Genomic DNA, 27574 nt, shown 5'->3' on the forward strand with positions numbered 1-27574 from the left:
TTCCCCCCAAACATTTTCGCCCCACGGCCTGTTCTTCTCCACTTCGACGAAATCCAAGAAATACGAAAACCCACTCGCCAAACACCATTCAACGGCGCTTCCACTTCCTGCTTATGCCGACGATCACTCCTGTTTGCGACGGACGGAACACCACTTGAAGGCCTCACTGCCGAAACTCCTCCATTCACCTTCGGAGTCCCATTTCCCATTTTCCTATACTTTCATGTTCCTCCATGGACAGCTCACCTGCAACTTAAAGTGCCTCCTACCCCAGTTTACATGCTGATTTTTTACTTCCCCGACGGTATCGCTTCAATATTTCCAGTCGTTTCCTGCCCCTTGAATTAGATTGGGAAATAGTGCCTCCATATTTGGCTGGGAACTAAGTCTTTGGGCATCTATCTTGCGAACGACCGAGGCTGATTTGTAGGGAATAAATTCCCTTTCAGGTATATTTTTGGGGTCTAATTTTTCTATTAGAGAAACCTTCCCAAATTTCTTGCAGTGCTTCATAGGTTTTTTGTTTGTTTCTACTATAATTTTTTGTCACTGTCAATATGATTCCCGTGTCCTTCCTTGAGGTTTAAATTTTTGTATACCTGCCTTATGCGTACGTGGTGGTCTAAGCTGTAGATATTACTATAATGCAGCGATTCGTGGGTGATATTCTTGCAAAAACAGAGCCTTTTCAGTTGCAGCGTTTATGGCCCTTTACAAGTAGCTTCTAATACAGAAATTAGAAGATTTCTGTGAATAATGTTGCATTGTTTGAATGTGCATTTCTTAGAGTTTTGTGGGAATCGTTTTGCTGATCATGAATTATTGTACGTTAACTCTTTCTCTAATATCCATAAAGAATAAATGCCTTTTTCGAAAACCCATTAGATTTTCTGTTTTTGATATATACAAATACTTAGATCCAGCCCTCTCAGTTCTGTATGATATATTGATCATCTATAACTATCAGAAATAGAAATAATGCCTTGTGAACAATCAAAGTAGATTAGAAAACATATAAGTGTGGAACTTTTCTTGCAGAAAGTAATATTGACATTGATTTGTGATGAACCTTATGAAGATCCTTCGCTTCTAGTTAAGGCCGCAGTTAGGGAAGATTGATTTAGATATTTGGCTGAATTTCATTGTTTTTCTTCCAATTCTTCTTTCTGTTTGCATGCATGCATTCTACCCCTTAGACTATACTAGCTAAAATATTCAAGGGTTAATTAATTAGGTTTAGAACTAGCTACTAGATCTTTGTGCTCAACATGATTACACAACCCAAGCTGTTTAATTGATAATTGGTGTAAAGAAGTAGAAGTTGGGGGTTAAATAAGATGAAACAGTTCATATGAATATTGGTAGAAATAATGTAATAAATAACTAACTTCGACAAGCTGGCTAGGAAATGAATTGTCCAACTTGATCATGTTGACTTTCATTTTAAGCTGAATTTCAATCAGTTTTAAGTGACAGGATCATTCAACTTATATTATTACTACCCATATAAACATTTTAAGTAGCAGTAGGATAAATATACAATCTTTAATACCCATAATATTTATCTATATTTCTCTTATTATTTGAGATCGTGAAATGCAAAAAAGACCTAGATCCTTGATGATAAATGTGCTTTTGCCCACAATTAATGGGCTAAAATGGAGGATTATAAGCTTATTTTAACTATAAAATGTAACTCTCTTGTGCTGATAAAACTGTCACAATTGTCTCAAAGATGGATTTTCATCATGAATAAAGTCTCTCTCTCTCTCCTTTTTTTGTTGCCTCTGTCTTTCTCTTCTTAAATCCTTTTTTTTCTTGCGGGCTTCTTCATTTAGGTAGTACTGGATGTGATGCAATATTGAAAGAGGTACACTTAACTGGTGGTGCACATAACAATGTTTTTATTGTTCATAATATAAATTGAATAAAAAGCAATGCTACTCTTTATTGTTAATTTTTCATGCTTTGTCACACCAAATGATGTGACACATTTTAAGTAGCTTCCTTGAAAGCCACTATATTGATTACATTTTACGTAGCAGCTTCACTACAAGAAACAAATTTCCTTTACCATGCATGAAACAGCTTCACACCAACTGTATTGGAACAGTTCATATGAATATACTAAGGTGCAATAATGTAATAAATACCTATTCTATATAGTTAACCTTTAAATTGGAATTAGGTGTAGAGACACAGATTGCAACAGCTGGTATCTGACTTCTACTTTTTTCACCAAGACAATTAACTGGCCTAAAACTACTTGCTTATCATATATATATGCAGGTTATTGAGAAGATCTTCTGTTTTAAATACAGTGGTTTGAATCATGTTTTTGACTATGTTTAACCCTTTATGACCATGTGTTAAACTAGTGGAGATGAGAATGTATTATTCTTAACACTTTTTTGATATGATAATACCCTATGTAAGCAGCCGAGGATTTTATTCAAACTAGTAGGGAAATTAGAATTTCCTGGTTTTTCGACAGATACGCTTGCTGTTTTTGCTATGCTTTCACACAAAAATGATGTGAATTCTTAGGTTTTCTTCAAATCTAGTATGCTTGGGATATGTAGTTCAGATTGTGGTTAAATGAGGGATGTTTAAGAGCATGAATCTACCAAAGCTGCTAGTTGTCCATGGAAGTGCAGAAAATACGGCACTGCATTCTGTATTGCTTCTTCAACCAGTCCATTTCATCCCCATTTTTTATTTGCATCTTTTGCTCAAACAAAATTATTTGTCTCTCTCCAAAGAGTGAAAATAAGGGACAAATACCAGTTCCGAGTGAGCTTTATTATTTCATTTAACTTTGGTTCCAACAAGTTACTAACAAGTTGTCAAATGCCATTTCAATAGTGAAATGGCATGATTTCACTATTGACTTCCTTGCTCTCTTCCATTTTTAAGTCAATTCCTATCATTTGTACATTCGTTAACCCACGCATGTACCCATTTTTAAGTCAATGGATTTTAACGTCGAAAACACCGGACCGGTCCATATGTGCTTATTTATTTCTACTTTTTTAAATATTGAGAAGATCTTCTGTTTTAAATATTCTATTTCAATCATGTTTTGACTATCTTTAACCCTTTATGACTGTGTTAAACTAGTGCAACATGTTTATGTATTATTTTTAACACTTTTCTTCAATGATAATATATATAGAAAGAAGTAAGTGCTTTTAAGTCTTGCTACCTATGGAGCTCAAGGCCGCACGGTAAGTTTTTCCTCCAGTTTTGAGCTCCCCAAAGATATGGTTGGCTTTTTTGTTTTGGATTGTGCAAGTATTCCTAACTTTCATCATTAATTTATACTGTTTTTTTAGCTTTATGCAGTACTACGTCGTATTTTTTAGCTGGAGTTTTCTAATAATATTTTTCATAAGAGCTTGGTTTTGGGATTTCTTTTGTAACTCATTTGCTCTATTTGTATAAGGTATTCTTCTATCAAAATTGAGGATTTATTAATAAAATTGGGATACCTTTTTTTTTAAAAAAAAAAAAAATCTTTAATTGTTAAAATAATGATTGGCTAAAACATTACGTATTTCATGCGACGACGACCATTACTTTCAAAAGCCTTCAATGCCACATAAATGACTTGACTTGGAAAGTGAGGTTTTTTTTAACTCTTTACTAGCATATATTGGAAGCTACCTTAGCATGCACACGATACAACGACTTGACTAATTTAAACATATGGTCCTCGGGGGATTTATTGTTGCCAAAGCTCAGTATTTTAATCTTTTAGTTACACAAGTCCTTAGTGCTCAACTGAGGTGATTCTGTACATGTGTGGAAAGGTGCTCAGATCCTCATGCCTGGGTTCTATATTTGAGATAAGGAAACAACTAATGCCATAGTCATGAATGAGTTTCTCGATGAAAGATGGAGTGCGGTAAGATCTCCAAAAGGATTTGCAAAATAATGATTTTTCCCATTAAAACTACCTTCGCAGAAAGGAGCACCTGTATACACGTCGTATACAAGAGCAACACCAAAAAGCAAGGGCCATTGAATATCAATTAAGTTGAAGTCGTTTTTCTTCCAATTATCAGAAAAACGCCTTTTTGAGTATAGTTTTGTGTCTTTGACAAGTCATTTTGTGTTTTTGCAAAAGATTCTAACAAGATTCACCTGTGACTGTGTAACTCAACAGCTTCCTGGTCTTATCTCCTTGTCTTCAAAGTTCCTTCCCACAGTAATGAATCTTCTTAAAAGATTAGCAGAGGAGGGACAAGTGCATGCAGCTAACGATCCACAAAGAAACCCTGCACTAGCATCAAAGAGCTTTAGGAATGGAGTTAGCTCCAGCGGTGATACGTCATCCAGTGCTTCATCTGAAGTAACTTCATCTGAATACTCCAGCAACTCAAAAGAAGAATAAGGGAACTAATCCTTTTGATTAAGGAGCAATTTTCTTCCTGCAACCAATGATTTGGTACTAATCCTTTGGATGATTGTGATGCTTATTTATTATTAAGGATAAAAGCTCAGTTTGTATATGAGAATACATTAATACACCACCCCATTGTAATACATATGAGTTTGGATTTTGTTGATGGGCTTGGATGCAATTGAATGATTTTATTTTGCATGTTATATCGATCAGCAACTTGAATGAATGAGTTTGGATTATGAATGGTGCATTTAGGAACAACTAAAAACCAGGCCTAGAAAGAAAATTAGGCCCAGGAAATTTAAACATGAATTCAGTTTTAGCGGCAACATATGTCCTTTACCGACGATTTTTTACTCGCCGCTAAAAAACTAAAACTTAAATTCTCCTAAACCAGCGATGTACAAATCGCTACTAAAACATCAATACCGGCGATTAAAAATTCGCCGCAAATAAATTTAAATAGCAGAACGTGAATTACGGCGATACTAAAACTCGCTGTCTATAAGTATATAGCGGCGATATTTAAATAGCTGCTATATACGTATCGAGTTGAAAACTCAATTAGCAGCGAGTAAAACCTCGCCGCATTATATTATTTAGCAGTGATCTAATATTCGCTGGGAAATACTAGCAGGTGTATTGCGGCGATAATTAATCGCTGCCATATGCAATTATACGGCAATTTTGATATTACGGCGATTTTGTGGAGTCGCTGGAAAATATATTTGGCAGCGATATTTTTTATATTTAGCGGCAAAAATTAATCGCTGCAAATAATCTATCCCAGCGTTTAACAACAGAATCCTATATTGTATTTGCGGCGATTAATTTGTAATCAGCAGCGAGGAAAAATTCGCCAGGATATTAATATATGGCGGCAATTTTTGGCTTCTGTTGGACTAGATCTAAAGTGGGGCGTTAATACCGGCGATTTTCCAGCGACTTAAAAATCGCTGGGTATATGTATGCCAGCAAATTTTGGTGTATAGCCAGCAATATTGAATCGCTGGCAAAAGTATTGAACCTTGTAGTGAAATATTGTCATCATATTGATTTTGAGATTTGTGACAAAGCAAATAATAAAATTATTAATGAAAACATATATAATAATTATATAATCAAAATAAATCAATTAGAAAATGTTACTATAATTATAAGAAGTTACAAAAAGATCGTTGAGCCCACATGAACTTTCTATTATTCATTTCGGATTAGAGTTAATTGATTCATGACCTAAACCGAATAACCATGAACCTTTATCACTAGCCTATTAACATTGAAAAAGAATTGTGGCCTTTATTTTCTACTGTTTTTTTTTTAAATACAATGTCTTTGTCTTGTTTGTTTTCACAGATAAGATGAGATGAGTTGAGATTAAAGTTAAAAGTTGAATAAAATATTTTTATAAAATATTTTTTTAATATATATTTTTGTTTTGAGATTTAAAAAAGTTGAATTGTTTATTTTATTTTGTGTGAAAATTTAGGAAAGTTGTAATGATTAGATGAGGTCATATGAGTTAAATTCATAAATCTTAACTCATATAATAACTTTTTATGATGAGGATTTTTATGATTTAAAACAAAATCATAAAAAGTCATAATCGTGGGATCTAATCTCATGACATCTTAAAATGCGTTTGGATGTTGGGTTGAGTTGACTTTATATGAGTTCTTTAAGTCATAATAGTGAGTTGAGATGGTTGAGTGAGTTTTGTGAGACCCACTTAAGATGAGTTTAAGTGTGTTTGGATATTAAGATGAGTTTAAATGTATTTATAAAAAATTATAAAATTATTAGGTCCCACCATTAATTATTACCGTTCATATGACAGCTTTGTCTCCACTTACAAGTTCCAAACTTGCAAGCAAAATAAAAGAAAGCAAAGCAAAGAAAAGAAAAGGGGATGTACTTGTTGATGACCGAATTAATTTTCTTGGCCCTACAAAAATGAAAATGTCTGTGGGAAAGGAGAGGATTTTTTGTTGGGAAAAGGGAAAGGTCAAAATTTTCAAATGGAGGGACCATAAAATACTGCCTCACCCACAGATATGTCAGGTGGGGTCCAGTCAATGGCAGAAATCTGAAAAGTTGTGGGGCCCAACTACTAATTTCATATTTAAACTGCTTTCAGAAGAGATGAAACATGCATTTGGATGTTCAACTCAGTTTAAAAATGAAGTGCACTGGACTGAGTTGTGCATCCAAAAGAGGCCTTACTCTACATGCCTAGGGCTTCTCCAAAACTATCTCTTGAGAAGTCCTAGGCAAGTAGGTTGAGGAGGAGGTTAGAAGAGAGGCTCCATTAGGCTCTATTGGTTATGTAGAGATTTTTTTTTTTTTTTTGGTAAGTAAGAAAATTTTTATAAATTCACATAATTAGGCAAAGTTCAAGTGCATAAAAAGTATATAAGAGAAAAACCTAATTACAAGCTAATTGCTATGAAAAATAGCATCAAAGTCATTAAAGCTAGTCTCATTCAATACAATAGCAAAAGCCCAAGATAACGAAGCATGGAAGAAAAAATCTCTAAACCCTTCCATTGAGCGTTCCTTATTATCAAAAGAACGATCGTTCTCATTCTAAATCACATTAGGCATAATGGCACCATCTTCCAAACAGATACAATTTGATGATTGCCTCAAATTCCTCTCCAACATGAAAATAAATCTACCACCCTCTTAAGCATTACCCAAGTGATACCAAGCCTAGTAAAGATTTCATCCCATAAAGCATTAGCCACATCACAATGAAGAAAAAGGTGGTTCGTCAATTCTCTATTTCTTTTACACATAAAACACAAATCTGTTATAATGATACTGCGCTTTCTCAACTTGTCGATGGTCAGGATTTTCACATGGGAGGCCAGCAAACCAAAGATAGCAACCTTGAGAGGTACTTTGCTTCTCCAAATGCTCTTCCAAGAGAAACCAAAACAAGAATGGGATGACACTACCTTATAAAAAGGATCCAACCGAAAAGTTCTTATTTCCCGAGCAAATCCACATCAACCTATCCTTCCCCCTCTAGCCTTAAATTTAGTGCATATAACACACTATAAAATTCAGTAATGCCCCAATCCCCCCCTCTCCTAATCTTGAACAACTCTAATAAACCTCACTAACCATTGAAGAAAACCAATTTATACGTTCATATAATCAACCACAGAAGCACCCTTATCTAATGCAATCCTATATAGAGAAGAGAAAGCATTCTTCAATGCAACATCACCACATCATATATCATGTCAAAATCTTATTCATGTTCCCCTTCCCACCTCAAATATGACATTTCTGAAGAACTAACCACTATGGATAAATATCCAAACACCCACACCATACACCCATCTTACTTCATTTGAGCACCATTCTCCCCAAATACTCTCATATTTGACATCAATAACATTACTTCATAGAGCGTCCCCTTCCCAATGATACCGCCACAACCATTTCCCTAAAAGTACCTTATTGAAAATTCTCAGTTTTCTAACCCTCAAAGATAAAGGGGTACAAATCTTATCCCATTTGATCAAATGAAATTTTTTTCTCATCTTAACTCCCCACAAGAAAGTAGGAAAAAATTGTTCCATTCTATTAGCCACCCCTGTGGGCAAAGGAAATAAAGATAGAAAGTATGTTGAAATATTAGATAAAGTGCTCTTGTTTAAGGTGATTTTAGCACCTTTGGACAAATAAATCATTTTCCAACCAACCAATCTACATTCAACCTTTTTGATAATCTCATCTCACATAGACTTGGATTATGAGAAGCCCCCAAAGGAAGATCAAGATACTTCATAGGCAAAGATGACACCTTGCAACCCAGAATATTAGTCAATTCCCCTAAATTATTAACCAAATGGACAGGAACCATTTCATATTTTGATAAATTCACCTTTAGTCCGAAAAACAGCTTCAAAACAAAGCAAAAGAGCCCTCAAGGAATGAATATGATCAACGTCCAGCTCACAAAGAATCAACGTATCATTAGCAAAAAAGAGATGTGAGACATTTATGCTACCATTCGATGGACCACCCACCAAAAAACCAGAGATAAAGCCGCTATTTGCCACCACCTTCAACATTCTACTCAAAACGTCCATTACTAGAACGAACAAAAAAGGAGACAAATGATCCCCTTGTCTCAAACCCCGAGAGCTATTAAAAAAACCTTCAGGAGTACCATTAAATCAAAATCGAGAATTTGACAATTGTGATGCAAATATGCAATGTTTAATCCAAATACGCCATATCTCTCCAAAACCATACCTACCAAGAATATACACCAAAAAATTCTAATTTGCATGAGCAAAAACCTTCTCCATATCCAGTTTGCAAATAATACTTAAGGCGCCAACTCTGAATTTACTTTGTAAGCATTCATTAACAATAATGACCGAATCAAAATTTTTTTTTTTCCTTTACAAAAGCATTTTGTGACTTCGCGGTGATCTTCCCCACAACTACACTCAAATGATTAGCTAGAACCTTCAAAATGATCTTGTACACCCCCACTCACCAGACTTATAGGATGTAAATCTTTCACCTCCACAGACCCTACCCTTTTCAGAACAAGGACAATGAATGTAGTAGAATTTAGACTTTTCTCAAATTTCATTAGAGTCCTTTGATTTTGAGAACAATGATTCATTCAGATATAAGATTTTAACTTTTTCTTCAACTGATTCGCAAGCTGAAGAAACCCAAGATTGAGATTTTAAAATCACCCCTCAATCCTCATGATCAACTGATTAGAAGTTATAGCCTGTCGTGTTTGAACGGATGCATGAGGATTGAGGGTCTAAGAGAGTTGTGACAAGCTTATTATTTAAAGACTAGTGATAGATGCTTACAACCTCCAATTTATATACAATTTTAAATATAATAATATTTTTTTATTAAATTTAAACCCATAAAATCAAACGTAAAAATCAAAATAATATTTAAAATAATATTATTTTATTACATAATTGTAAACAAGTTGTTATACAATAATAACTCCATTTCTCTTTCTTTTTTTTTAAATCAGAGAACTCACATCAAAATGCAAATAGTACCATTTAGTTGTAAAAATTATAAATATATCAAATCTTTCACGAACTGACCCCATACCATGTGAATTTTCTATGGTTCCCCCTTTATTTACATGCACGAGGAATATACATTAACTACAACAAATAAACTGGTATGATTTTCTCATAAGAAAAAGCCTGTGACGTGCTCCTCTTCAAAGCAAAGAACACAGACAGCAAAGGGAGAAAAAAGGACAGAAAATACCTGTTTGCTTCCTCTTTGATATCCTCTTGAGCAATCTACAACCAATAATGCATTCAACGAACCAATAATGTATTTCAACGAGCTCGTATCATCAAATAACCATGGAGTTTTCTTCCTCTTTTCCCAAAAACTCCTGCACAAGTCGGCCTGTTTTCGTCAAGTGGTCTTGATATTGGACATACAGAATGATTCGAACCGTGGTTCAGTTAAGTCGACCATATCATCATCCGAGGCACAGCAACTCCTACTACTGGCACTCAAGAGGACCAGGTTCTCGATATAGTTGGCTGAAATGGAATCTGCTTCCTTGCTGCTGTTTCCACTACGCAGAATACCGTCAACATCTACTGGCAGGTAACACGAAGTTGACTCTTTGGTTGATGGGGCTGGCCTTGCTTCCTCAACATCAATAGGACCTGACAATTGTAGTGAACACTGGGCTGACGGTTTACTGGATGGGACTGGCTTCTTCTCCACTTGGTTGTTAGGTCTCTGAATGTCTGAACCACTTCTTATCCCTTGCGGGGATGACCACTACATGTACATGAAAATTGAAAGATCAGTTGAGCAAGTGTTGGTTTCTGGGGAAAATGGAGCTCAAGTTTAATTAATGGTAATTTGAATAACTTTCATAATACTAGATTAGAGCACTTCAACGTTCAGTTGAAGTTTAAGATCTAGCCATCATATATCATTTCAAAAGCCTTTACTTAAAGGGGGAAACACTATGTGATTCCAAAGCTATGTCAATCTACTTATTGTAAGCATTTGAAGAAGAGGGCAAAGGCATTTATAAACACTACATTTAAAGTGGGAAAAAAAAAACTACTTGGTTCCAAAGCTATATCAATCTTACTCATTGGAAACATTTGAGGAAGAGGGCAAAGCGTCAGTAAAAATAGTTAGACTTGGTTGATCCTTCTTTAGATCATACATCAAAATACATATTAATGTCAATGCTTTATAGAAGCTTCAAAATTACTAACCTGTTGCGTTTGGACGTGGGAATTTGTAATAAATGGGTTATTTAAAATAGACAAATTCTATTTGCAGTCCTGAGTGGGGGACTACGTGTGTAGTCCTATTGATGAATGAGGGTAAAAGGAGAAAAAACATCATTTTAAAAAGGATGATATTGTAATTTTAAAATTTTTTTAAATATAACTGCATGAGCAGTCCCCAAATCCATTTGGGGATTGTATGTAGACTAACTCTTTAAAAAATTATGTGAAATTCTAGAATCAATTTCCAAATATTGAAAAAGTATATGAGATTCTATGGTAAATGTCTAATTCTAAATATTTGACCTACAACCAAGAATGCCCATCAAGCTATCTACACCCATGACATTGCCAAGAGCAAGCAATTCACATTTCACTAGATTGACCTTCAACACCGATATAGCTTCAAAACAGGGGAGCAAACAATGCATATAGAAAGATGTCAAGGCCAAAAGGCCAAGATCATCCTTCTTGGCACCTCCATCACAATGACAAAAGGATAATGGGTCACAATGTCTCATACTATGAGAGCTATTGAAGAAACTCATAGGAGTGCCATTCATCAAGACCAGGAAATGCACCACGGATACACAATAGGCTATCCATCTACACCACTTTTCCCCATACCCACATCTCTGTAGCATGTACAACAAAACTTCTCAATTAATGTGATGCTATCCTGGCGCTCCAGATCTTATTCTTTGTCTAGGCATTCATTGGCAATAAAAACGGAATCTAACATTTGTATGCCCATGATAAAAGCATTTTGGAATTTAAAGATGATCTTTTCTAGCCCCATTTTCAGCCAGTTGGAAAGGAACTTGGCAAGATCTAGTAGATACCACCTACAAGTCTTATTGGTCAAAAGTCTTTTATTTCAATAGCCTCACTTTCTTGGGAATAAAGGGTTATGAATGTTGCATGAAGACTTTTTACATATCGACCTTTAGCGCAAAGACATGGAAAACCCTCATCAAATCCCCTTTTCTCACCATCAAAGCTTTTGCTACTTCATGTCCTTGATAAAAGAGTTTTGGGATTTGGAGATGATCTTTGCTAGCCATATTTTCAGCCTGTTGGCAAGCACCTTGGTCATAATCTTGTAGGCACCACCTATGAGACTTGGCAGTCGAAACTCTCTAAGTCAATAGCAAGAAGGGTTATGAATGTTGCATAAAGAATTCTTACAAATCGACCATTAGCGACAAAGTCAAGGAAAACCCTCATCACATCCCCCCTTATATCACCATTAAATCCTTTTACTACTTCATGCACCCCATTTTTCTTTGAATGTGCTTTCCAACCAATCGGCTGTCTCCACTCTCAAAGAATCAAAGAGCAAGCCAATCAAATATTTCTCAGCTGAAATGTTCCAAGTTCTAATAAAATTGTACAATGCGACCACTCACATTTTGACCATTGAAAGAAACTGAGCCATTGACTTTTATGGAGTCAATACTATCTTTATACACCTCTCCTTCTCTCAGCCACCAACCTTTTTTTTTTTTTTTTTTTTTTCGTTTTATCTCCAGCTTACTTTCTCCATGAGAGTAATTTTTTTCAACTCTCAAACCACCAGATCCCTCTTCAGCTTCTCCTCAACACTAGGGCTCCTTCGTCTTTAAGGGCATAAAAAACACTTGACTCATTAAAGATTATTCCTGTCTCCCTGAATCTCCAAAAGCTTTCTTGTTCCAAATTCTTTTAGTATACATTTTAAAACATAGCTAGGGGTGCCTTGAAAGCGATAATAATTCCATCACTCTTCTTCACCCTATCCACAATTCTTCTCGATGTAGCCACATATTTTAAAGAAAAATGATAAACACACAATATTTTTCACAACATATTTCACAATAATGTTTTAGAATGAGTGATATAATTGTAAAATACTTTATAAAAGTAACACCACTTTACAAAAATACCCTCATTTTACATCATGTGTTGTGAAGAGTGTTGTGTGTGTATCATTACTCTATTTCAAAACTTCAATTATTGTACCCCACCTATTACTACAGTCCAGCAGAATAGGAAATTGTCTCAATTACTCGACCATGTTAAGTTCCCTCCAACCAGAGGAAGGTCAATAAAGTTCTTCAAAAAAATTGAGAACTTAATTAAAGTCCACCCTGAAGCACCAAGGCAAGTCCCAATAGTTAAGTAATCCAGCCTGCTCGTGCTGTTAACATCTTTCTATCGTAGACAAAATTTGACCCATAAACATATACAAAAGCCCAAAGAGACAGATCTACCACATTTTAAACATGCAGGCCATCATAAACTCCCTCCAGCAACTTTCAATCTTCCCGAACACCTTCATTCCCACACTGAGTAAAATCCCTACCAAAGTGTCTTGTAAATTTCTAAATCTAAACAGCAGCAATCAACATATTGAAACCCCCACAAATTGAAAACCACACCACCGGTCATATACTCCAATATAGTCTTCTGGAGACAAATGATATTGACCTTCCATTCTTTAAGCAAATTCCGTAGCTTGAGGAATTTATCATCCTCAAACTCCTTACATTCCATGATAGTTGCTTAGCTTTCATATGCCTTTGTTGAACTAAAAAAATGGCGATATACATGAAATATAGTAGTTCTTGGGCGGAATTGGCATTCTTATGAGGTTAATGGGGCCTTCGGTGTTGGATTGTGGAAAAATATCTGCAGGGATTCGGGGATTTGCTAGACATGTCACATATAAGGTGGGGGATATGGCTCCAAGATAAAGTAATGGCACAACGTAAGGAGTGGAGCAAGTAATGAAGTGAAAGATGCTTCAATGACTGATGATTTGCGGGACTCGAATGCTCCAGACAGCTAAGTTGGACTTATTAGATTAAAGCACTCCTCTTAGATAGACCTCTTAGCTTCGTTCTTTGCCCGATGTACTCAGTTTGAGTTAGATTGGGGAAAGAATACAAAATGTTTGGGCTCTATCAACGGGTGTTGAAATGAAATTGTTTTACCGAGCATTGCCTTCCAACGAATCAGTCTATGTAACGACCTGGCCCAATAATTCTAAAGTCGAAATATTGATAATTTTTATTGGGCCTAAATTATATTTAATGAGTCACATTGGATAAGTCCACAAACGATAAATTATTGAGGTTGATTAGGAGTTTTAATTAGGCTCAATAACTAGGTTAAATCCCACTTAGTATTGAATGAGTTGGATTCTTTTTAAAATTTAAAGATCGGCCATTGATCACGACTGAGTGTTCAACAGATTAGTGTCACTACAAGTATTAACCGAGTCCAACTCAAACTCGTAGATACCCTCTCCCAAATCTCTCTATAAATATCTCCATTCCGTGTTATTTAGAAAAAATCATAAACATCCATAAGTGCAGCGACCGAACTCAAGATACCCAGTCCAGCACTATGATCGATTTTGTGTCGAAAATTTTAGAAAGCAACCCTACAAGGTAAGTAGTTTGATCATAAATTAGGGTTAGCATATGTTAGCTAATTATATATATTATTATTAAAGTTAGTTATTTGGAAACCAGTGTTTATGTACCACGCATGTCATGATATTTGCTCATCATGTTTCATTCCGCATATTATAGTTATGTATGTATTATACATCTCATGCATCTCACGTTGCATAAGACAAGTAAGATATATTGAGATCAAGTGCAAGATAAGATCAGAACAGTTTAGTCAGATGGCCATTCAGATGAATGGTACCAATGCAGTTTTAGAGTGGATGTGCAAACTACACACTCAAGCATAGTCCACCATAATATGTCAGAATACTGTCAGTGGCTCCCCTTGCAACCGTGGGATGTGGGGCCAGTGCACAACTTTGCACACAAGGTTAAGTTTGTTAGCCAGTCAGATAAATCAAATCAATCAGTTAATTCGGATTAATCAATCATGCATAGTATAAGTATCAATATAATCAGTCATGATTTTAATTCTCAGCATGAAATATTTTATGAAAACCTTATGTCAAGTATGTTTACGTTATGATAAATTTTTTATTGAGTTATCGACTCATTTTAGTTTGTTTTTATATTTTTAAACCACCCTAGGTCAGAATATTTATGAAATTAGAGCTACAGGATGAGACTTAGTCCAGGAAGGCGTGATAGTGGCCTAGATCATGTACATGGATTTTAAGTTATGATTTTTATGGCATAGATTTTGAAAAAATTTAATAAATGCTTCCGCGCTCTCTCGTATGATCTCAATATTTTTAATAAAGAATGATTTTTGTAAGTATAAGAATATTTTTTTGAAGTCAAACTCAGTAGTAGCACTCCAACTCCTTGAGAATTTAAAAAAAGTGACGTATTTCATAACTGTGGGGAGCAGAGTGTTACAGTTTAATTTTCCATGGAAGATGAGCAGCAGTCTTTGCTTGGAGGAAGATTCAAGGAAAAACCCCACTGGATGATTTAACGGACATATTACAGTAATCAGCGTATAAAAGGTATTGGAAACAGTGAATCACCTGTTCGAACATTGCTGAAGCTAATGCTCTCTGCCAAGTTGTTTTTAGCCTTTATGGGTTGAGTTGGTCATGCCTCAATGGGTGTTGGAAATTTTATTTGTTGGAAATGTCAGTTTGACAGCCTACTCGGTGTAACCCTGTGGAAAACGATCCCAATATTTCCCTATTGTGGTGTATATGAAGGGACAGGAATGCTTGTAGATTTGAGAATTGCGAGAAGAACAAGTATGAGCTGAAGGACTTCCTCTTTAGATCTCTATGCCATTCGAGGGCAGCTTCCATAAGTTTTTCCAACTTTTTGGTTTTGCAAGCTTTTTCTTACCTTTATACTCATGTTTCTAACATATAATTCGTATACTTGGTAATGCCTCTTACATTTTAATAAAGTTATCTACTTATAGAAAAAGTAGTGAAAGGGGGTCAAAGATTAAGTAGAAAAGAAAGACGTGGTGGCCAAGTCAAAAGTACCTAGTGTATAGTGGCAAAAATGTAATACCTGGTAAAGATATACAGGAATGTTTCTCCTTCTAGATTTCTCAGGTGCCATAGTTGAGAGAATTTGAACAACCTCACTCATGGTTGGCCGATCATCAGGATCCAAGAGTAAGCACTCCTTGGCTAGGTAGGCCATTATCTGCATCTCTTCTTCTGGGAAATTCCCATTCAAACATGGATCAGCCAACTCCATAATTACTCGCCTACTATCCTGTAAACGAGGGGTAGCCTACACACATAAATTATATACATGCTACGTCAACATTAAATCTGCATATGATCAAATTTTATCAACAAACATAATGCAGATATGGAAGGACCAAAAAAAGGTGTTTGAGATAACCGATTCTTGTCAAATGCAAATATGAAAATTTAGTTAGCAAGCTAAAGATAAACAAATAATTAGAAAGATTAAAAAAATGCTGATGCAAAGATCACCATGAAGTTAATATAGGCTCATCTGTTTGATCACATAAGGTCCAAAATAGCATTCTTGTGCCGTCAACAAATTACTGAACATCACCAGGATGCTTACAGTTTCCATAGTTAATGAAGGTGGAATCTTTTATGCATGCACAAATGTGTATCAAACAATGGTGGAGATGAATACCATGTCCATGTGCCTAGCACACCACAATTTCCCAATAGAAGCATCTGATAATTCAATTTGATATTTTTATTATTCCATCGTTAAAAGTTAAAGAAGGAAAAAAAAACCTTCAAATAGCAGACAAGACAGAAATTGCACTAAAAAAATGGCTTTCATCCAATAACATAACGTGAATTTACCATACCCAAATGACAAGGCTTTCTTCTCCTTTGTTGGTCAATTTAAATATGGGCTTCCGACCACTAATAAGCTCAAGAAGAACTACCCCAAAACTGAAAACATCTGATTTGAGTGAGGCTTTTCCTACAATAGCATACTCTGGTGCAAAATAGCCAAAAGTCCCTTGAATTTTTTCTTGAGGATTGGAACAGCTGGGGAGACCATCAGCTCTTAAGCATTTAGCCATGCCAAGATCAGTTATCTGTAAATACATATGAAAGTAAATAAGAAAAATAAGAAGAATATTATGTAGTCCCCTAGCCAAACAGGTGATTCTAAAAGCACCTATTTCCCAAAGATTTCCCACGATATTTTATCAGGACACATGAACTTCAGGTGCTAGGTGATTATAACATCACCTATTTTTGAAGATTTTCCACAACATTTCATTAGAATAAAGAACTTCAGGTGCCCAAGGCAATCGGTTGACTGATTAAACAACCAATTTCTCTGAAGATGAAAATGTTAACAGTATAATTAGACCAGATTCACCATGAATCAGGAGTTTGCTTTCTCTTTTCAAAACCCCTGAAAGCAAGTTCACCCCAGCAAAATTGTTATGGTGATATTGCAGATTGTAGCCTGGAAAGGAATTGAAGGCAAAGGACTTGGGAGTGTCGAATGAGAATGAGAATGAGAATAGTTAGTCACATGTGGGCATGTGACTTACTTAAGATTATATTGTTACTGTTTTAGCCTTACTTACTATGAGTAGATTACTAAAATGCCCTTTCATTTGTAACAATAATAACGGTTGGCTTGTATGTAAATACGAGGGAAATCCTTCTGTAATTCTCATTCAGAAAGCTAATAAAGTTGTTTTCTTGGAGGTTCTGATCTCTCGAAGATCAGAAAGTTGCGTAAGCTCTAGATTCTTTTTAGTAATTCCTAGAATCCTGTAACAAGTGGCATCAGAGCAGTTCAGTTCTGAGAAATTTTTTTTTCAAGATGGCAGATGGTACAAGGTTTAAAGATTTGGAGAAGATGGTTCTTGGGCTGAGACAACATCAAGAACTGCAAGAAAAGAGAGTGGAAGATCATCAAGGGGCGTTAGAAGTGTTGATTTCGAAAATGGATCTGTTGTTAGAAGCTGTCAATGGTGGAAGAAAAGGTGCTTGAAATGGCAGTGGTAGAAATGAGGATGGGGTGCATTCTGAACATTCTGGTGTCTCCAGGAATGCAGTTTCGTAGCATCAAGTTAGACTTTCCAAGATTTGATGGAGAGAATCCAACTGGATGGATTTACAAGGCAAACCACTATTTTGCCTTGCATCCCATGCCTGATGGATAGAAGATCTTGATGGCTTCTCCATTTTTCAACCTAAGCTATGGTCTTTCCCCCTCCCTCTTGCTGATGTTTTATGATTGTAACAGATGTCTAATAGAATCAAGATTCTTACTTTTGCTCTCCAAGTATCATCCAGGAGAATGTTTGTTGATTTGACATCACTATGCAGAACCCTTGGAGCGGCTGCTTCATGAAGATATTCCAAGCCTCTTGCAGCTCCAATTGCAATTGCAACTCGAGGAGCCCAATCTATGTCTCTCCCCGAGTCCCCATCCAAACATTCTCTCAAATTACCATTAGGCATGTACTCAAATACCAGCAGCCTCTCAGTATTTTTTCCGAAGGATTCTGAACAGTAGCCAAGCAAAGGCACCACATGACAATGGTGAAGTCTGGATAGTAGTTCAATCTGAGCAAAAAGAGAGTGTAAATTACACACAAATCTCTTTTTCTTTTTCTTTTTCTTTTTCTTTTTCTTTTTCTTTTTTTTTTCTTTCTTTCGGTGGTGTTATCCGCAAACCTCATGAGAAGAAAATAAAATCACTCTCTTATTTAAGAAACCCATATATGTGATAGTTTGAAGCAAAATAAAACCTATATATGAAATTTTTAATTACCTCTGTTAAAAATAGAGATTCTGCATCTGGTTCTCCCCGAGTTTTTAGTCGCTTAATTGCCACAGTTCTGCCATTTCTGAGCTGACCATGGTAAACATAGCTGCTTCCTCCAACTCCAATAAGATTAGAGTTTGAGAAATTCTTGGTTGCACTTTCCAACTGAGAATACGAAAATTGGATGATGGTTCCATGTATATTCCCTCTTCTGTTTCTAAATAATGAAGAAGGATTCTGAAAGCATCCTATGAGATTAAAAAAAATGAAGATTACAATGGTTTGATTATCAAATCCAGGTCGAGCAAAATTAAGCACATTAGAACATGGTAAAAGCCAGAACTAAAACCAGGTTCATATCATAATCTGATGATAGAAATAAACATGAAATAAAATGTGGAATTTTTTTTTTTATCAAAGCATTGTAAAAGATGGCATACCTGTGAAAGTACTTGTGGAGAAATCTATGGTAGTTTCACTTTCCAGTGCTGAAGAAGTCCTAAGACTTAATAAGTTGGTAGCACTATTACAATTTGTTTCTTTATCAGATGAGACCATTGGTGCTTGAATAGGGCACTTGTCCCTTCGATAGATATAGCACAAGGCAGAGGCTAGAAATGCAAAAGTTGTGAGAATAACACACAGTAACAGAATAATAACAACAACTTTGCTCGAAATATGCTTTTTTGAGACTTGCGCCGTGCTGAGAGATCCTGTTAAGAAGAAATCAGACACCCAAGAAGCTTTTGAGCACCTTGATCTAAACAAGCAAATTATATATAAAATAAGTTTAATAAAAAAACGGATGATTCAAGCATCAATATTCATGAAATACCTCCATCGGACATGAACACAAATTTTTTTTTATAATTAATAAAAGCGTGAACACAAATAAACATGAATGTGAGCATTATTGGCAATAAAGCAGATTGGTCAACCACCGATAGAAGCCATCCTCTGACTTTGAGCATGATGGAGCAACCAGTTCAGCAGTGAATTCATAGATGACATAATCACCATTGAGTGATAATTAAGCAATTAAGTTATTCAGAAAGGGAGTCTTGATGAGGAGGATTTGAAAAGAAAAACATGGAAACAGTATGTGACATACCATAAGTGCATTGGCAGGCTGTAAAACAGTTGGTATCAAGATTTTCAGAAGCTAACTTAGGGAACCCTTTGGCAGTACATGTACACGTCCATGTGCTCCCATTTCCACCAGCATCTACATTGAAGGGTAATGTATGCAGTTAGTGTTGCATATCAAAGTGATCACAACTGCCCTATGATACATGTTCTAAATAGAACAATAGCATTAAATGCATAAACAAAAAATGATTATAAATCAGATAAAACAATTGTTGGAATGCAAAGCAAAGGCTCTTGCTAAACAGATTTGATAAACTAGAAATGTGCAAGGACTCCATGAAACATGTTTTTTTTTATAGGTTATTCCACTGGAGCATATTATCCAAACTTTTCAAATGGTCTGCAACTGATACCTCCTTACAATGGGATGAACAAAACAACTATGGGCATATAATCTTCAAGGGCAAGTCCCTGCACCACACATCATACCAAAATCTTGACTTAAGACCCGTCACCCACCTCAAATCTAATAAAACAATAGAAATCCCCCATCCCCTCCTGATGTTCTTCCACACCACAACCACATAAGGCCCATCAACCTCACAAACCCCAACCACCCCCCATGCTACCATATTTAACTCCTGCCACCATCCGCCATGAAGCCCGTCTTCATATTTCACTTGAACAAAACATGCTTTTGAGATATGCAGATCTCTACTACGAGTTCTGATTGCAAAGTATATGAGAAAAACACACATACACACATTAGCCATACAAAGTCGCCTTCCATTAAATACTCTATATATATCACACTGAAAAACAGACTATAGCAGCAATGGCTCCAGCATACTTCATCTGGGCAAAAGGGGGATATTATCAGATTCTTTCATTTGGTTTAACATTTTCAAGAAAAAAGTAAGAGGTTATACACTTCTTTATGTTAACCATCAACTGCAAAAGTGTATTGCTTATTTCAACTCATAATTCATAAAAGGTTCAAGTAAAAAGGAAAGGAAAATTAAAACTGAATTATTAGTTACAAGCATTGAACTTTGTACAGAATGAACTATAATGCAAATGTACTTTTCATTTTTCACCTTCTTTCCAGGTAAGTGTGCTGCAGCTGGTAGAAGTTTCTAAGAACACACACACACACACACAATCATTCATTCCCTCTTGGTTAATTTATATATAGAATTTCATATATCTTGGTTAATTTATATATATTATATATAGAATTTCATATGTGTGTGTGTGTGTGTGTCAATCATTCATTCCTCTTGGTTAATTTATATATATTATATATAGAATTTCATGTGTGTGTGTTCTGCAAAACGTTATCAGCAGCAGCAGCAGCAGCTGTTTAACATGCCAGTCAAAGCTTCTAGATGCTTTATATCATAAAAGTAGTAGCATACCTGGAATGCAATTACAGGATGTGGAACAGTTGGATTTAACAGCATAACTATGATTTCCTTGATATGTATAAGAACATTTACATGTCCATTTGTTCATGCCAGGAGTACCAGAAAGTTCATCTGCAGCCAAATATTCAACTTGAGACAAAATCTTCATAGCTTTTATATGTAGATGTCACATATTACTAAGAAGCAATGCTGGGGAACTTATCAATTCAAATATGGAAGCGCTTAACATACTGAATTAATAGCAACACTATTTGCCACAAATAGTTGAACGTAGTGGGAAACCAATGTATTATTTGGTTGACCTTTCCATTCCATGTTAATATTACCAATTACAGATTTCAATTCACAGGATTTGGGCCATTTTAAGTTTTACAAGCTTGCTGGGAAACATTTTCATCTAATTCCCAATTGTAATCCTTGCAATAATGAGAGATAAATAGGTTTAGGAGTTTTTTCTGGAAGACTTTGTTTTTGTGGGCCATTGCCATTGATTGGAATGGTCGCAGCTTCCATGATTTCCTTGTAACTGTTCCTAGTGCTTAAATAGGTGTAATCACATGTATACTTCTAGTGTACCTGGGCTATGCCTACTTTTATTAATGAAATAACTTATTACTTATCAAAAAAAAATAATGAGAGATAAATTGGAGTGATTATATAATTGTTGATACCGACCACAATGAATCTGTTGAATCCAAATCAAGCTGCTGAGATAAGCAATGGCAACTGCTGTGCGAAGCTTCATATATTCCCACCCTCACACTAAAAGGAAGAAAATATGGCCATTACATATAATGTTGGAAATCATCGAAACTTTGCACTTCCTAGTTTTACAGATGAACAAAGAGAGAATATCTACATCAACATCTTACAACTGACAGCAGAAATTTCTCGTCATGTAAAAGCAAATTAACCATATGGTGTGTTCCCAAGTCATTCTAAACTTACTAGTCAGATCTGCCAATTGTGAACTAAAAAAAAATAAAATAAAACAAAATGTATAAAAAAGGCTATATACAAAAAAGAAACAGAGTAAGAGTTATGCTCTTGCAGCAATTATAAAACAACATAATGGATAAGGAATGTTCTAAATCAACCTTGACTTGGGACACGCTTTACTCTTTAATTCAAGTGATTTCAAAACCCTACAAACAGCATAAAGCCAATTATAGATGACATTTCAATTCCATCAATTATATGTATCCATGCATTGGGAAGGAGAAGTAGTCAATGAAATCAAAATAAGACGACATCAAAAGAGAGTTGAAAACAACCGACTGTGGTTCAACTTTCAGCTTCACATAATTTATTCTAAAATAAAATAGGGAGAGGAAGCAGGTAGGAGAGCTAAACCTTGAAGTAAAAAACAGAGAAATAGGGGAATCATCTAACTGAATATTTTAGCAGGAACAGAAAAATTCATGCTTGGCCAACAAACATCTGAAGCTACCAATTCATTCCGATCTAAAGTACTTAAACACTCGAGCCATCTACAAGTAGTATAAAGTTAGACTTCACTGAACTAGGATATTCTCACCCCAAACTTTTGGTACAGTCACTCCCCATAATTAATGACCAGCAACAGCTGGAATAGCTGCGCCAAGTGAGATAATGATACACAACTAAAACTTTAAATGCAGTAATGCATGAGAAACGAGGATGCCCACCAGCCGAGTTGGCCGTACAAGTTACATTTGTTCATTTTCTTAACGGCACACTGTGATTGGTTAAACCAACACCACCAATCATTTAAAGCTGTTACGGTAGTAGAGTAACATCTAATAAGAAAACCAACTGCTCACCTGGATACCAGCGCTACTTCAAAGTGATGTCCCTACAGACCCAGCTCCCCCAACTGAATAAAGCAAATTGAGGGAGACAAAGGAGCCCAATGGAAGTAAAACTGTTGCCTACAAATTGCTTGTACTAACTGAATGAAAGCAGCAAATGAGCATCACACCTGTGAGGGTAGAAACAGGAAAAGTCAAACCGACAGAATCCATGACTCCATGAGCTTATCGGAGAATTTACAGACTAATATAGAAGCTTCAGTTAGCTTAGAAGTATTCCAAGTACATAGACAAATTGAAATGAAACCCATTCTCAGAAACTTACTTTTCATGCTCCAAAGACGGGAAAATAGTCCGAAAGTAGAATGTACATACCCAGAAAATCGAAGTCCAGATTATATGGGCATACCCATCAGAAAAAATAGGTGGAAGTTGTTTTTTTTGTTTTGTAAGGCAGTGCAGACGCGACGTATGACAGAAAACACTGTGGACAGGGACTAATTGAGTGCTTGAATTTATTAAAAAATTATACAAAAATGAAATGGGATAATGAAAACAAGCCCATCAACCTGACAGAAAGCAACCCTTCTGCAAATCCGAAAGAGACTCCTCAACCATCATCGGAGCTGTTCATCATTACTAGAGAGTGAAGTTCAGAAACCCACAAGTTTCATTCACTCTCATTTTGGGGAGCTCTGCGGATTCGTAGGAATATGTTCGGACTAAAATGGAAGCTTTCAAAATTTTGAAAGGAAAAAAGACTGCCAACGGTTAAAAATTTCTCTGTTGCAAACTTGGCTTCAAAGACATACTACATACTTGGCAGCAGTAAAGCGACATGAAAAGTAGAGTTTCAACGCAATTGCATGCACAGGGCCCCACGTACCGTGTCGGCTACAAGAGTGTCCCGAGATTTTTTCCTTTTTCTAACCACAATGGGCCCAGTTTGACGTAGACAACCTTGATATGATCTGCTGAATCAGGACCGTCAAAATTAATTTAACGGCTAGCTTAGCAGACTAGGCTTTAGAGACATGGAATTTTGTTGATGAAGCGAGCATAGAAATTCAAAACCTCGAAATGAAATAAAAACCTCTAGAAAATAACATAGAAGAATAACGGAAGAGTAGAGAGTTGCGAACCTAGAAAAAGGAAACAGAAATCCGGTTGTCTTAAGACACAAGTCGGTAGCAGTGTGAGAGTTCCACTAAACAAATAAGCTTCAGATCTGCCAAAAGAAGCTGAAAAAACTTGAACATTTCAGAATTATAAATGTACTGAGCGACTGAGGTTACGAAGAAAGAAAGTAAAGCTTCAAAGTATTTTCTAGAAAGAGAGAGAAAGAGAGGATGAAGTCTTCGAAGATAAGGCGTCATTGATAATTTTGATGCAGACTGCACGCAGCAGTGCGGGTGCCGGGGTGGTGCTTTCGAGCTTTCTGCAGGTGCCAGGTGGTCGGCTGGTCTGCTTCTATTTTACTTTGAAAAATGTTACTTTATCTATTCTATTTCTTTTTTCATTTTAGACATTTTTATTTTATTTTATAATTAAGAAAATAATTATTAGTATATAATTTTTTTTATATTTTTTAAAAATATTTTAAAATAATAAAAAAATATGAAAAAAAAATTAAGAAAAAATGAAAAGAGAATTTTAAGCTAATAATAAGATTGAGCAGTTGAATATTACCGCTCTTTTATTTTTTATTATTATTATTATTATGAGTTCTGTTATACAGAAGTTATATATTTTATACATCATTTAAAAATATGTAAATTTATTTTTTTATTCTTATATTTTATATTAAAAATATACAATATAAAATATGAGTTCAATATGAAATATGAAGATAAAAGAGTAAATTTATATATTTTTAAGTAGTATCTAGAAGTATAAAACTTATGATTAAATTTTTTCTATTATTATTATTATTACATAATTTCTTTTTTCTTTTTTCTTTTTTCTCGGTATTATTATTACATAGTTTCGTGAAGATATCCATCCACTAATCACGAGGCAGTCGCCATATGCATTATTATTATTTTTTTTTTTTATAGAAAAATAACTTCATTGTATTGTATTAAGGTAATCAGTTACAATGAAGAAGGTGGAGCAGCAGTGGCTTGAAATGGTTGTTCCCTGCATGCATTACAGCTAACCGAATGTGAAGATTCTGGAAGGACCTCTGGCACGCAACTAATAAGGCTTTCGACACCTGGCTGAGGTCTAAAATATTTTTTGTAACAAATTTGCTGAGTTGTAATCATAAGAGTGGTCTGTGTAGAGAATTGGTCTGTAGTGAAAAGTGTATAAAAGTGAGACAAATGCCTTGTGCATAGGATGCATGAAAACAAAATACAGAGACTGAAATTTCAGTCATCTCTTTAGCATTTTGTCGAGCACCTTGTGTGCATTCCTTTTTTCTTTTGTTTTCTATGTCACTTTATGGTAATCAGAGCCTCTAAAGGGCCTAAGTCCAGTTCTTCTATCCCGTCGGCAACATGGCCTCTCCCGAAACTTCCCATATTTCAAATTCTTCCCACCCATCCGCACCCAATACTACCATCCTCAACTCATCTACTCATTTTATCACAATCAAATTAACACTTGATAATTACTTGCTGTGGAAGGCACAGATTGTGCCATTTTTTCGTGGTCATAAACTATATGGCTACGTGGATGGCTCCATTCTAGCTCCCTCTCCCATGCTCGATGGCCTTCCCAATCCTGAACATGCCTAGTGGCTGCTACAAGACCAGCTTATTATTTCTGCCATTAACGCCTCACTATCCGACTCTGTCTTAGCTCAGGTTTTATCTTGTACAACCTCATCTGAGGTTTGATCTACCTTACAAAGCCTTTTTGCTGCCCAGTCAACAGCTCACATCATGCAAACACATTACCAACTCGCCATTCTTAAGAAAGGCTCCTCCACCATTTCTGAGTAGAAAAATGCTAAATAAAGGCAACCGCCCAATACAAACGCCGCGCAACCGGCTCCACGCCAGTAAATGAAATGACTGTGTTTAATTTAGGTAGCAGGCGTGATATAATGAAAAGGCAAAACACACCGTTTTGATTTTTCTCTTCCTTCTTCTTCTACCTTATTCTGAATAAACCATCTGCAAATGTTTCTCCTTCTACCTCTGTAAACCATCTGCATTGCTCAAATTTAAGCACATATGAAGTTTTCAGAAAAACACTGAGAAAAGAATCTATTTCTTGATCTGGGTCTACCATCGTTGTTATGTTTTCGAAATAGAGTGGCCATCGCGGAATGTGTCTTCGTCTTCACCTTCGTCTTCATGAAAAAGAAACCAGAGAGTGGCGTCAAGCGTCTTCGTCTGATCCCAGCATTGGTATTATAACATCCCAGTTCAAAATATCTGAACCAGTTGGCCCACTTTAGAAATGATCTTCACCAAGAAATGATCCAAAGGCTCCAAAGGTCTGGCACTACGTTTCTGGCCAAACCATTCCAAGAAATGGATTTGGGCATTTCTCTCTTATGTCATCTTCTTGGTTTTTAATTTTTTTTTTTTTTTTTTGTACTTCTGTTGATGTGGCAACTCGGTTACCCAGCGGTTTCCCACCGCCGGTTGTAAGTAGCAAGACTATTCTGAGTATTTTAACAAAGCTACTGCACTGGCAGCCACACTTGGAGCTGCTAGCCAACCTTTACCTTCTTCAGAATTTATCATTTATTTGTTAGCTAGTCTGGGCACGGACTATGAGTCCCTTGTGACTTCTCTAACCACTCAGCCTAACTCGCTTACTACACCTCAAGTTTATAGTTACTTGTTGAATCACGAGTCTAGACTCTTTCATCAAACTAACTCTTTAATTTCAGGAACACCTCTAGCTGCTCATGCGACCTCTACCCGTCCTTTTACTCCCACCTCTGGACGTGGCCAAAATGGCTTTACTCATGAGCGTCGGGGTCGTGGTCCTAGCCGAGGTGGCCCATCCCAGAACCATTTTTCTAGTTGCCTAGAAAATTGACCCTTGTGCCAAGTGTGTCACAAACCAGGACACACGCACTAACTTGCGACCATCGATTTAATCAATCATACCAAGCATCACCACCCCTTTCCTTTGCTGCCAATTATACAACCTTCCCCACACCTCCCCCTTCCTTAAATCTATGGTTTCTCAACACAGCCGCCACGAATCATTTTACCCCAGATTTCTATTATCTTAATCTGAACTCTTTGGTTTATCAAGGTTCCAACTAAGTCAGCATTGGTGATGGGTCGACAATTCCAATCCAACACACTGGGACCGGTCACCTTCACTCTTCATCTAGCAACTTCCTTCTCTCTCAGTTGTTTCATGTTCCTTCCATTACTAGAAATATGTTTTTAGTTAATCGATTTTGCTTAGATAATCCCGTTTTCTTTGAATTTCACTCAAATTATTTTTTTGTGAAGGATTTGCGCACCTGGGTGTTCTTCTTCAGGGCAGTGTTAAGGATGGGCTCTATGAACTTTTAACTAGTCTCACGACTATCTCGCCATCATCTGCAACTCTTACTACTCCTCAAGCTTGTGTCAGTGAAAGGACCTCCTCCCAAACTTGGCATAATCGCTTAGGCTACCCATCACCGACAACCACATTATTGACCATCAACAACTTTAAGATTCCTGTTTCTTCAAAAAAATCAATGATAGTGTGTCCTTCATGCCCTCTAGCGAAGTCGCATAGTCTCTCTCACCTCTCTAGTCCTTCTAGGTCTTCCACCCCTTTTATGTTATTGTTTTTGGATGTATTGGCGTCGGCACCTATGTTGTCCTCCACTGGGTGTAGATTTTATCTTTCTATTATGGATGCTTACTCTAAATAGTTATGGTTATTTCCTCTTCAATCTAAATCAGATGCTTCTACCATA

General features: G+C 36.0%; 1 protein-coding gene across 6 annotated transcripts; it reads right to left on the minus strand.

Moving 5' to 3' along the window:
- Positions 1 to 9502: 9502 nt before the first annotated feature.
- On the minus strand, positions 9503 to 24142 carry LOC108986046 (receptor-like serine/threonine-protein kinase NCRK). Of its 6 annotated transcripts, none has more exons than XM_018958549.2 (12): positions 23829 to 24142; positions 23573 to 23657; positions 22699 to 22856; positions 21572 to 21658; positions 20888 to 21007; positions 19492 to 19605; positions 18821 to 19093; positions 18387 to 18628; positions 17882 to 18178; positions 16447 to 16683; positions 15654 to 15881; positions 9503 to 10222 (listed from the first exon to the last, which is right to left on the minus strand). In XM_018958549.2, exons 4-12 carry the CDS (start codon positions 21639 to 21641, stop codon positions 9845 to 9847), a joined length of 1959 nt encoding a protein of 652 aa, XP_018814094.1. In that variant the 5' UTR covers positions 21642 to 21658; positions 22699 to 22856; positions 23573 to 23657; positions 23829 to 24142; the 3' UTR covers positions 9503 to 9844. The 6 variants fall into 6 exon arrangements, with proteins under 6 accessions (XP_018814094.1, XP_035546278.1, XP_018814095.1 ...); XM_035690385.1 differs by having other exon boundaries at positions 23573 to 23660; XM_018958550.2 differs by lacking the exons at positions 23573 to 23657; positions 23829 to 24142 and adding exons at positions 23062 to 23170; positions 23256 to 23476.
- Between the last annotated feature and the right edge of the window lie 3432 nt (positions 24143 to 27574).

Source organism: Juglans regia, chromosome 5, assembly GCF_001411555.2.
Source record: "Juglans regia cultivar Chandler chromosome 5, Walnut 2.0, whole genome shotgun sequence".
In the NCBI taxonomy this organism is placed as follows: domain Eukaryota; kingdom Viridiplantae; phylum Streptophyta; class Magnoliopsida; order Fagales; family Juglandaceae; genus Juglans; species Juglans regia.

Coding starts and splice junctions, on each gene's coding strand:
- LOC108986046 (XM_018958554.2), bottom strand. CDS start 21,641: ATGAAGCTTCGCACAGCAGTTGCCATTGCTTATCTCAGCAGCTTGATT. Junction 19,606..20,887: donor ATCCTGTAATTGCATTCCAG/GTATGCTACTAC, acceptor CCTTCAATGTAG/ATGCTGGTGGAAATGGGAGC. Junction 18,179..18,386: donor AATCTCTATTTTTAACAGAG/GTAATTAAAAAT, acceptor CTTTTTGCTCAG/ATTGAACTACTATCCAGACT.